The following is a 12,479-nucleotide window of genomic DNA, read 5'->3' as shown; positions in this document are numbered from 1 at the left end:
GTGCCTCTCCTGCAATCAAGCACTAAAAACCTCTCCTTTTGGGGGTTTATTAGCTCAAGCACAACCCCCCAGGTTGCTGCTATCATGAAGGATGCCTTGGAGATCAAACCTCAGCTGACAGAATCACAGAACCATTATGGCTGGAAGGACTTCTAAGACCATCCAGCCCAACCATCAGCCCATCCCTCCATGCCCACTGACCACACCCCTCAGCGCCACATCCACACGGATCTTGAGCACCTCCAGGGATGGTGACTGCACCGCCTCCCTGGGCAGCCCGTGCCACTGCCTCACTGCTCTTCCCGAGAAGAAATTTCTCCTAATACCCCATCTGAAGCCACCATTCAATTGTTCACGCACAGACTGGCGTGTTGATCCCTCACACCGCAGCTCTGCTCACCTCCCCACGTGTCACCTTTCACTTGATCTAACTCCCACGAAGTTATTTTTCCGAAGCCCTGTTCTACTGTTTTATTTTCTCCTGGACTAAAGATAGGCGTTTGGTCTCGGGGCCTCCTCAGACCCAGCACGAAGCTCCGAGCCTGCCCTGTCAGCATCCCCTGCCTTCTCAACGGGCAGGAAGCCGGGGCCAGAAACGAGGCCGCAAACCCGGGCACAAGAGCACTCACGAAGAGCTCACCTCCAGCGGCACCGTTCCCACGCTACGACCCGCCCAGAGCAGTACCCGGCCGGCAGGGTCAGGCCGGCAGCCCTCCCCGCCCGGCGCGGCGCCACCCGCGCGGCCCACCTGAGGCAGCCCCGCGCCTCCACCGCCCCTCGGGAGCGGCGCGGCCCCGTCCCGCACGGCCGGGCACGGAGCTCGGGAGCGCGCCCACCCCGCCGCCCGCGCCGCCGCCGCCCGGCCCGGCCCCAACGGGCACCCGCAGCCGCCGCGCTCCGCCCCGGCCCGGCTCTGGGAGGCCGTCCCGCCCGGCCCGGCCCGCGGACAGCCGGGCACGCCGGCACTCGCGGAAGTGCAGCTGGCTGCGAGCCCGTCGCCGCCGCCGCCGAGGCCGCCCCTGCAGCGTGCAACATGGCGCTGGTGCCCTGCCAGGTGCTGCGCGCCGCCATCCTCCTGTCCTATTGCTCCATCCTGTGCAATTACAAGGCCATTGACATGCCCGCGCATCAGACCTATGGAGGCAGCTGGAAATTTCTGACCTTCATAGACCTGGTAAGTGCCCCCGCGGCCCTGCCCCCTCCTCGGGCTGCCCGCGCGGAGCGGCCCGGCCCGGTGCTTCGCGGCCCCCGGAGGCGGCCCGGCCCGACGGCGGCGCCAGGCGGTGACCTTACGGCGGGGACGTGCCGGGGCTGCGGGGCCGCCGGTGACGGACACGGCTAAAGCCGAGGGGCTGCCCCGCGGGGAAGGTGCTGCTGGGGGTTTGGCCTTTGGTGGCGGCCGGCAGCACGGTGCTGCTCCGTGCGCCGTCAGAAGAGAACGCGTCACGTTCCCTTTGGCCCTTCCGCGGCAGGTGTGCGTGCGAGAATGATGCAGGGCCCCTCGGCTCGCCATCCGCTCAGCCCGGGTCCCAGACGCACGCTACTACCGCCCATGGAACAAGAGGCGTTTCGTTGCGCTTGCTCATAAGTATCCGGGCCGCACGCGTATGGCAGACGGCAGCGGGAGCCGCGCCTGCTGCTTGGGGGCTATTTTTGCCCCCGTGTCCGCGCCTGTGTGGCCTCGTAGCAGTGTTGCTGTGGTGGGAATGGGAGGAGCGGGGGAAGGACAGAGATGGGAGGAGACGTTCCGTCCTTGGTTCAGAAGCTGGATGGCTGCTTGCGCTTAGGACCTCAACCAAACGGTGCTCTTTTCTGCGAGTCTACAGAGTAATCGGATGAGAAACGTTACCGTTCCATAGCTGCAGAAAAGTCTCACAATATCTCCTGTAGAACAAAGGCTCTCTTAAAACTTCATTCCGTAGTCGGACGTTCTGTGTTACTGCTACTGCCTGTGCACTTCACATCTGGTCAGTAGGCTGAGCTGGTGAGTTTGGCAGCCCAACTCAAACACTGTTAACCTAGCAGGTGGAACGTGGAAATCTTGCATCAGGATCAAACTCGGATTCCTTTAGGTCTGCATTTCATTCAGAGAGAAACAACTACTGTGTTTTGTATTTAGCCGGGATAATTTCTGTGTTGGGTGTGAAACATTGGTTGGGTCCTTGGGATCTGCATCTCTCAGCAGTGCTTTTGCTGCTGTTTTAAAAGAGTGTATTAAGACTTGATTTTTTTCCTGGAAGGCAAACTGATGTCTAAATTTGGCTTTTTTATCCTTTTGGGCTGCTGAACAGTTCTGTCAGTGATATCAGTTGATAGAAATTAATGGCAAACCCCAGTAAGTTAGGGTGGACTTTTGTCTTCATTGACTGTTGAGTTGAACATGAACCAACTAAAGCTCAAAGCCCATGGTTTTGGTTTGAATCTCCTTCCTCTTACTCTCTGTTCTTCTAGATCTGACAGTTGCTTGAGGATTAAGTATATTAGGGCTGTCAGATTGTGAAAATAATGTTTGATGGTTCATGATATTAGTTATTTCTGCAAAGGCCTGCTCTCTGTGGAAAGTTCATGTTGGCTTTTCTGTCAAAGCATACACATGGTTCAGGTTCAGGCTACTTCTGATGTGACTCAAAAGGTCAAGGTGAATATATGCTGCATTCTGAAATGTCTAGAACAGTTATCAACTACAGCTAGTCATCTCTAGTCATTTTTTGTCCCTTAGCTAATAGTTGGCATGTGTTTCTCATAGTTACCAAGTCTTATAGGAGAAAAGCTTATGAGTTCCTCACTGTTTTTGCTTCTTCAGAATAAGAGAGTAGCGGGGAGACATGAAGAAACAAAATACTGTTTGATTCCTGAGGAGGATACCAGGCGGTGTGGTTGGAGGATGTTAGGCACACTTTCAGAATCCTGTGCTGGCTTTGTGTTGACAAGCTCTTCCATAAGGTTCAGTTTTCTTGACCATGTGCAGTGTTCCTGTGTCAGTCCTATTTGAAGGCTGTCTAGACAAAATATCAGCCATGCCATAGTCTTGGCAGACATATTCCTGCTACAGACTGTACCTGTGCAAGCAGAGATTTCATATTTGACATCATAGAAACACGTAGAAATTCTTTCTATTTCCAGAAATGGTTTACACTTTTTGAGAAAAGTGAGCTTTTCAACTACATCTAAAAAATTATGTGAATTTTTTTCACCTGTCCATTTGTAATGGGACATTCCACTCCACTCTCAGCACCAGTAGAATCTCAGATATGTACGTAGCTGGCTTTGCAGAGGTTCTGTGTGAAATTATTTACAGTTATCTGGGTGTAATATGCTTTTGAATCTAATTATGAAAAACTAGTAGCTTGGAGTCTAAAGCACAAGATAGAATAAAATACTCTAAATGTATGTGTGAATCTGAATGGCACTCATACTGTTTATAGAAGTTGAGCATTAAGAGAAGATTGTCTGATACAAAGCTAAAGCCTGTCTCTGTCCATAGTATTTTGGATGTTCATACCTAAATAATATTTTCTTGAATGCTGATATTCCCACTTAATCTTTCCTGTTCTTGGTTTACAAAAGAAAGTCAGTGCTACTGATGGCTTCTTTTAACTGCTGTAGTTCTGGTTATTGACTCAGTTTCTTTGCAGTAGCAACGTTCCCTTAAATATCCATATTCTTCTGATTAATGAAGCAATGTACTGGAGTGAAGAATGTATCGAAAGTATGTTTTATGAGCACATTGGTGATGCTGCTCTCTCTTGCTCACAGTGATCATTCCTCCACCTCAGACTTCCCTGGTGTGTGAAGGTGGTAGATGTTTACCCCACTTATTCAAAAAATGGTCAGGATGTTTGCTTGGTATCAGCGGATTCCAAAACTTCTGAAAAGAGACCAGAATCACTTTTATCATTTATAAAACAGGAGACAGGTATGAAGAGGCAAAGAACTGTTGCCAAGAGAGTTGTTATTGGGATTAAATTACTGAAGTGAATATTCAGACTGCTTCAAAATTACACATTGCTTCCGTTTTGCCTCACTGTACAAACCAGGCTGCAAAGGTAGTTCCTGTGAACTAACCCAGCAAAGAATTGGATTCAGGTGTGATATTCCGAGACAGCTGTCTAAAATCTCTTATAAAGCTGCCTTTGTTAGACTCAGGCTCTATATTTTGATCCTCAGCAGTAGATTGCTTCCCTGTTCCCTGGGTTTGGTGCTGAGCCTCATAGTGGAAGTTGAGGTGAAAAAGATGCCAGTCCAAAGTGGCTTTTTGTAACAGATTTGTCAGCTCATTAACTCTTGCAGGAGTTTTCCCTACTTACCATAGAATCAAAGAATGGCCTGGGTTGAAAAGGGCCACGAATCATCATCGAGTTTCAACCCTCCTGCTATGTGCAGGGTCGCCAACCACTAGACCAGGCTGCCCAGAGCCACATCCAGCCTGGCCTTGAATGCTTCCAAGGATGGAGCATCCACAGCCTCCTTGGGCAACCGGTATTCCTTCAGCTCTGTAAGTGCTTGAAGCTAAATTAAAGATAAGTGGATCATTCTGCTTGCACTGCAACCATGCACGTGCATTTATAAATACACACTTGTTAGGGGGGTCCTTTGTGTCAACTTTTCTAAAATGTCAGGATCCTTACTGTTGTGAGGATTAAGTTTTGTTACTCTTGGTTCTTTTGTTTTTGTCACGAGAGGAAGCAAAAAATAAACAGATTTTATATTCTGGAATGAAGTGGAACTTTTGGGTACCGAAGAAGACCACTTACTTTTATTTTATGTGTTTGAATTTGTGTGATAATTAGCAGAAAACTAGCTTACAGTTGGCATAAATATGTGTCTCTTTATTAATAAGGGATTCCTGATCTAAATAAATTCTAATTTTTATTGTGCAATTTCTGTGGAAACTTTGTTCCTTAAACAAGTGGGCATAAACCAAGACATTATTGCACATCCGTAGGCTTGCATTAACAAAATCCTGTGCGGGGTCTTTAATCATGAGGGCCCTCTGACAGATTGAACCACGATAGAGAGACAAAAGGCAAGAGGATATTTTTGGAAGCAGACTCAAGTGTTATGTGTTATGATTAATGTCCCTGTTTTGAATAACAGGGTGAACGTTAGGGTGGGCATTCATACCTCTCAATTCAGGGCAGCCAAAGCTGAACAGGAATTCGTTTTTCTTATGTCTGGTCATATACTGTTATTTTTCCTTTGAAAGAAGTTGTCTACAAGTTGTCTACATACCTACTTTTATACATTGCCTAGCAGATTGAGTTTCTGCAAAACAACTGGTATAAGCTTTGCTGTTGAATCATCTTTTGGTGGTATGCATTGCATTTTTCTGTAGTAACTGTTTCATTAAGTTTCATTAAGTTCATTAAATCATCAGAAGTTAGTTTGTTTCTTGCCTTTGGAAAATTTTCATGGTATCACCAATAGCACTAGAAACTAGAATTTCCAGATTTGCCGTTTATCTTTTATTTCTTAGTGCATTGTTATTAAATTATGTGAGGTGAAGTTGTTAGATAAAATAGATAACTGCTTAACAAAACATAGCTAAAATTACAGATGATTTGTGCCCTCCCTGAATATAGCTATGTTAATAGGAAATTAGATGACCAGTAAATGTCAATGGCCAGAATATTCAGAAGTCAGTCTTTTCCCTACGTAAAAATCAGAAGTCAGCTTGACTGTAGTCAGGCTGGATAGCCATTGCCCAATGTAAAATTAGGCAAATTTGCATTAGCAATAGGTGTATCGCTTACCTTATGAAATCACAGTGCCTTCATTCATGCCACACTATTACAGTACATAGACCCTTACACTAATATTAATGAAATATGGGTTTGTGCTTCTCTGATGCTGAACTTGGAAGTCCCGACTGCAGATGGCTTGAAATCATTTCTGAAATGGAATCTCACAACTTAGGAAGGGTAAGTTGATTAGCCAGCCTCCGGGTGATGGTGCTTGAGGTAAAGCAGAGTTTAGAAAGTAACACTGTTTTTTTTTTGTCATTCATTACCCATATAATCAAATACTTTACACATTTAATACTGTTATCATATATACTCTGTGTGGTATTATCCTGCATGTATTCACCATACCTGTTAGATATTGTGAGTTCCTCTTTATTTAATGCTGTAAACTCTTGCATTTCTTGAGCTGCTACAATTTCTAGTTGATATCTGGAGATCAAGAGGCAGTTTGTGTTCTTGACTGCTTGGCTGGCTTCTGTTGAGTGTGGAGCAAGTTTCTTCACTGACTGTATGGGTTAAACTTACTGCAACATAGAGGACAGAAGAAAAAACATGTTCCACAGTCTATGGAATATAATTATATGACTCTTCCAGGATTTCCTTTGTTGAAATGAATTTCACCTTCTGCTCTTCTCTTTCATCATCTGTGAAGTTGCCCTGCTAGTCACCCACCTTTGTCAAGTGTTTTATGGCTTCTGCGTGAAAAGATTACAGAAATGTAAAATACTATTATGTATTAATCCCAGAGGTGATTCATCACCATGCCTAAATATCTCTGTGTTTTTACTATGGCACAGAATACAATCACCAGTATTTATCAGTTTACAGAGAAAGAAACTAAAGGATTGCTTTTTGAGAAATAACCAGGTGAGACTTCTTAATGGTCCTTGATGTTTTTGAGAGAAAAAATGATGATATGCGTAAGGGAATCTTTTAATAAGTGTGTTTTTTAAAGCCTTATTTTTCACTCTCAGGCTGTAAACAAGTCAGAGAAACAGTGATGTGTAGTGAATGCCATTATGCAGTAATGAAAATGTAGTAAGATCATCTTTTCATATTCATGTTTTCCGTTTGCTCTTGGTAGCACTGTTACAAATTGAGTGGAATTGGAGCACTGTATCAAGGAGTTCAGTTTTCACATTACATTAGCATGTCTTTATTTTACAATTGGACAAAAGTACGTTTGACATTCAGTTAGGGAATTCTTAGGAATGTTATGTGTGTCTTGAAATATTTATGTTGGCAGCAGGGTTGGCAGGGGAAGGGAGGAGAGTGGAAGAGAGGACAAATTGGGATCACTTACTATGGTGATAGATTTAACTAACGACAGTAATATTATTTTATGACTTGGAGTATGTAAGTGATAGGTAACAGTACTATGTTAACAGTACTATAAAGCAGTGAAAAGTGTATGATTTTGCCAGAACAGTTCAAACGATGACAACTTCATGCAGTTGGTGTAGTAGGTTTTCTGTTTCCCTTTGAAAAAAATCCTATATACATTGCATGCAGCTGAAAGTTTTTCTTTATAATTTTATTATAGGAATAATGATAACTCAGTTACTCTTGCATGTCTCCATATGATGATGTTATTTAATATTTTAAATAATAATTTTAAACAATGACAGCACATCTGGCGTATCTCATGGGATTCATACGCTGAACTCAAAGCTGGGGCTCTGAGCTATACTGATTTCCTGTGAACACAGATCTGTAATCAGATATTTAAAGAATATGTGCATTTTTGACATTATATTCATGTTATACTTCTGAGGCTAATGAAACTTATACAATAAATAAATCTGAGAGACTGACCTTCTTCAGTCGTACTGAAGACCTATATAATCTTTTAAATAATGGTTTAACTAATATAGAAAATAGCAAACTTTTTGTTTTGAGTTACAAATATAAATAAACTCAAATACTTCCTGAATCTTTGCAGTTAGGTCTGCCTGAGGTTGTACAAAGAACTGCATGGTGGAAGTTGTTGCAGGTAGTTGTTATTTCCTTAGTCTGCAGAAAATATATGAAATTGATCACTGTGTCTACAAGTAGGGAAATGCTCACACGGTAAATATCTGTTCTTCTAAGAATCTTGTTTACAGTAGGATTTTTCAAACAAATACTTGCCAAAAGTTGCAACTATATCATAATTTCCACTCAAATCTGCATGCAATTGACATAGGTCAGGTATTTTTGCTACAGGTGTCTGTTAGGTTGGTTGTTTCAAGGTGTTTTAGGACTGCTTAGAGGATATTTTAAAACAAAGCTAGTACTACTGTTTTTTTACCAGTGACTTGATAAAGTAGAACAGAATGTGGAGGAGAATAGAATGTCAAATCCCTTGCTAATTCCTTGCTAGCTTGTCTTATGAAGCATAGCACAATGGATTAGTTAAAGTGAAACAGTTTAAGAGGACTGAAGCTTACCTCCATAAGAGCTTCTAGATACTTCAGACTGTTTGGGTTGGTTGGATAAGGACTTAGCAAGGAATTTTGTTATAAAATAATTTTACTCTGTTAAGAAGCTCTTGGTTTATTCTTGGTTTTGAGCAGTGCTGTCTGTATCTGTATGTATTTTTGAAACCTAGTTCTTTATGCTCTATTTGCATATATTTTTTTCAGGTGTCTTGAAGGCTTCTGGCTCTGGCAGCACATAAGTAGCAAACTGTTATTTATTATTTTTGCTAGTATTATTAGAATTCAAGTAGTTGTGGGTGTTTCACATGCAGAGCGCAGGTGGCATATGCTTCTAAATGTACTTGTTTCAGATGCAAGAGGAAGAAGAAGCTGCTTTTAATGCTACTGTATAAGTTTATAAAATGATGAATGCAAAAGGAGTGTTTTCTCTGTGAAATGCTAAACAAGCTTGTGTCTGAAGTGATGGAAGCATTCATACAGCTGATATTCAGGCTAGTGTGTCTGTGTGATCCTGAGACGCTGCAGTAGGACCCTTGTCTGTGGAGAAGATGCACGTTTTTAGGCCCAACTGACAGTGCAGGTTCAGCTCTGTGAAGGCTGCAAGTAGGAAAAGTGGGAGAGAAAAGGAAGGTGACAACACTTTGTACTGGGGTGAACAGGTGAGAGTGTACCATCTGACAAGCCTAGTGTTGCAATAAACCAGTATTTAGGTATTTGACTGCCTGTATGAGGATAAAATGAGGGAAGATGAGATGTGGAGATGCAAAGTGGCTGGTATTTCTCAGCAAAACCAGCATGTGTTAGCTCCCTCAGACTTCCTCCCTTCCTTGTCCTCGCCCGGTTCCGTCCTCCCACACATCCATACCCACCAGTGCACACAGCCCCCTCACTGGCAACACAGTACCACTTCTCTGTGCAGAACTTATTGGGCTTAGCACAATTCTGCACACCAGAGGGTGCCTGCAAAACTTTGCCCTCAGCCAGAAGCCATATGCACCGACAGATGCAGAGGTCCCCATTTGCTGTTCACTTAAGCTTACAAATTGATGCTATGACAACTTTTGTGACCTTAGTTTACTTGTTCTAGCTTTGTTCCAAGAGCTGAGAATTTTCCCATGCACACAATTAGCTGCGTTCCCGTACATCTCAGGAGGTGAGTCCTAAGAATTTGGGAGTCATCAAGGAAACTGTGTGGACCTGAAGTACAGCACTGTACTCGTGAACTGGACGTTCAGGAGGCTGAAAGGAATTAGGGGTATTTGGTGACAGATATGCACTGGTGTGTATGTTTAATGTAATTGTTATTTACTCATGTGGTACATAATATGAAAATATTGTGTTTGTAAAAGCTACATTGTGGTCTACTGTGTCCATGTGCTGTGAGCATCTGAGAGTAAACTGTTATTACTGAACACAGTGTAGACGACCAGTTGATAAACCATCCATAGAATGGCTTGAATGGTTTGAGGCACCAGATACTGTCAAGTTTTTTAGTGTCAAAAAATTCTTGCTAACAAGGCAGAGCAGACATCTTTCAGGTTAGCTGTCTCCTGACCTACCAGGGCTAGAAAGGGATATTTCTGTATTTATTAAGAAGCTAATGATCGTTTCTAATTCCAACATATGATTATAGAAGATTATATTCAAATCTCCTTGACTCAATGCCAGTATAGTTTCAGAAGTTAAATACCTCTAAATTTCCAGAGATGATCATCAGTGCTATTAACTCATATGGCATTTCAAGCTAGATTTTGTTTTCTTTTTCTCATGGTTTGAGGTAGGAGCTACTGAAATAGCATTGCCAAATTAATTAATTAAAAGCTGTCTTGTTCCCTTTGAAGTATGAGGTTGTGTTAAAATTATGAGATGTATTTTATCCAGACATATTTTAGAAAAGTTGGAGGGACCTCTTGTTACTTTGGGTATTTGAGCCCTTGGAATCTGAGCTTCTTGACACCAAAATTCAACCAACAACATACAAACAAAACGTGAATGTCTTTGAGGGTGTACAAGAGATGATTTTGTTCATCCACTGCTGGCTTTGTGAACAAAAGTGCTCCCACTTTTTCCTTTTCCATTTGTGTCCCTTGTCACCCAGTCAGGCTCCTCAGTTTCACTTTGCTGTTGAATATCTCTGTATTTTTTGCTCTTTTTTTTTCCTTATAGGAAGGAAGAGCCCTTTCCGCATTCTTTCTGTTCTCTTCTTACCTACCTTGATTTTCAGTTCTGTATTCTAGTTCCAGTTGCACACCCAGTTGTCTTCCAGCAGTCTGTATTTCCATGTCTAGTGCTTCTGTTCTTATTCTCACAGTACTCATTACAATCTTTTCCCTTCATTCACATACACTTTTTCCCCTGTGTGTTCCCTGCCTTACACTGTCCTTTGTATTCTCACCTTGTCCATCCCAAATACCAACCTACTCAGTGTCATTCTCATGTCCTTTTAAAGCACCCCATATACATCCATAACAAGGAAGAATCAGTCATCTTTTGCCAGAAAACCTTGATTTCAATCTAGTAATAGCTTTAAAGAAACCACATTTGGAATCATGTTGTTACATAAGAATTTTAGCTTTGCTTTTTGTTTTTGAACAAGCTTTTATGCATCCTTGTTACAGGAAAAAAACGCTTATAAGTGTTAAACATAGTGGATCAAGAGCCTAATGTTTATTATGGTGTTAAAATTTTGTCGCTTTTTGGTAGTTTGCCATGCAAGCTTTTATGATAAATTCCAATTCAGAAACATGTCCTTGATAAAAATTAATGTTTCAGTAGAATAATCAAAATGATATAGGGAATTGGCAATCATTATTTATTTGGCATTTTACATCTTTCTTTTTTTTTATCCAGTTTATATGTTTTAAACGAACTGTTGAAGTTCTTTTAATTGTATTTCATAATTTCTTATAACTCATCTTATAATGGTAATTATGAGATTTGAAATCTGCTGCATTCAGCGAGATGAAAAAAAATATTTTGAAACATTGCTTATCTTATCAGCCATTACAGTTGTTACTTCTTTTTTCAGGTGAACATATATAAGTACTTATTCTTTATTTATTTGGGTGTATTGGAAGTGCATGCAGACACATCTGTTGTGATTCAGAGTATAGATATGGGAAGAGAAGGAAATCTGCGTTTCACAGTGTTAACACACCATTCAAACCTGCGTGGAAGAGCAGTACTTGTTAGAGGCTGCTGAACCAGGCAGTCTGATAGAGATGAGCCTGCCATAGCTCCATGCCTTTCACCAGGCCAGTCAGTCGCAAGGCCAAATATGAGCCCATTGGACACACACAAAAGCTCACATACCTGGTGCATATATATATATATCTGTATGCATGACATGTCACTGGACTTAACACAAACACACAGCACTTGGCTCATATGCAAGCACCAACAGCCTAATGCCGTTTCCATTCACTGCTGATCAAGATGAAGGTCCACTGGTGGAAAATATATCCAGAGATACAATGTGAATGCCTGCAGTGTTTGACTGTGTTCATTGAGCTGACCAAGTTGGGTGGCCCTGCCTGGTTCCTCACACTGGTTTCCCTCTGCGCCTTTTTGTGTGTGAATATACACCTTTTATCACCATAGTGATTCTCAGGAGCATGACATTTCCCTGGAAAATGAATAAACTGACTGAAACAGTTACTGCTACTCATAGATGACCTATGTGTTTGACTTTATCAACAAAGTGGTTACTTATAGCAGATTTGGGCTCTTATGCCATGATCAGTAAAGTCCATAGGGATCTCAGTATAATATCTTGTAAGTGTAAAATCAGGTCTCTAAAGTCTATGTTAACAAAAACAAAATTCTGACTGAAGCAAGTGATTTAGATTGAAGAATGCCTCTCAAGATACGTCAGCCAAATAGTCAAGTGTTGACTGGAAGAAGTAGCCAAAGAGGGTCTGTAACCTGCCTGGCTGGCCTTTTTTCTGTGACCAGCACAGGGATGGGCTGCAGGCTGAGAGCATTGTTGTGATGGGAGCAGTTTTGTCTTGATGCCACTCATTGCTGAGAGTCTTTTGCCCCACCACAGGGCATGCCATTGGAACCAATGCTCATGACAGCCTAGTGAAAAAATGTCACAAAACATTTGATCTTGAATAGGTATTTTTGCATGACTTGTGGCGGCTAATCGGAAGGTATTCTCTCTGTATTATCCACATTTCTTCTCCTTAGTTTGTCTGGGAAGTGATGCTGAACATCTACATCCTGTTGCATTGTTAGAAATACAAATTTTCTGCACCTTGCAAGATAAGACCTTGATGTATTGAACAGGCTTGGAGTCAATCTCACTATTCCT

At 42.4% G+C, this 12,479-nt stretch overlaps 1 protein-coding gene across 1 annotated transcript in view; it reads left to right on the top strand.

Moving 5' to 3' along the window:
- Nucleotides 1–877: 877 nt before the first annotated feature.
- Nucleotides 878–12,479, top strand: part of AIG1 (androgen induced 1) — a 118,881-nt gene continuing 107,279 nt past the window's right edge. Inside the window, exon 1 of the mRNA XM_031611297.2 lies at nt 878–1,174. Coding sequence (XP_031467157.1) covers nt 1,034–1,174 — 141 coding nt within the window. The 5' untranslated portion in view covers nt 878–1,033. The remainder of the gene's footprint in view (nt 1,175–12,479) is intronic.

This window comes from Phasianus colchicus, chromosome 2 (genome assembly GCF_987193195.1).
Source record: "Phasianus colchicus chromosome 2, bPhaCol1.hap1.1, whole genome shotgun sequence".
Taxonomy (NCBI): domain Eukaryota; kingdom Metazoa; phylum Chordata; class Aves; order Galliformes; family Phasianidae; genus Phasianus; species Phasianus colchicus.
Note: the sequence above shows the minus strand (reverse complement) of the source record. Positions and strands in the feature narration are given on the sequence as shown.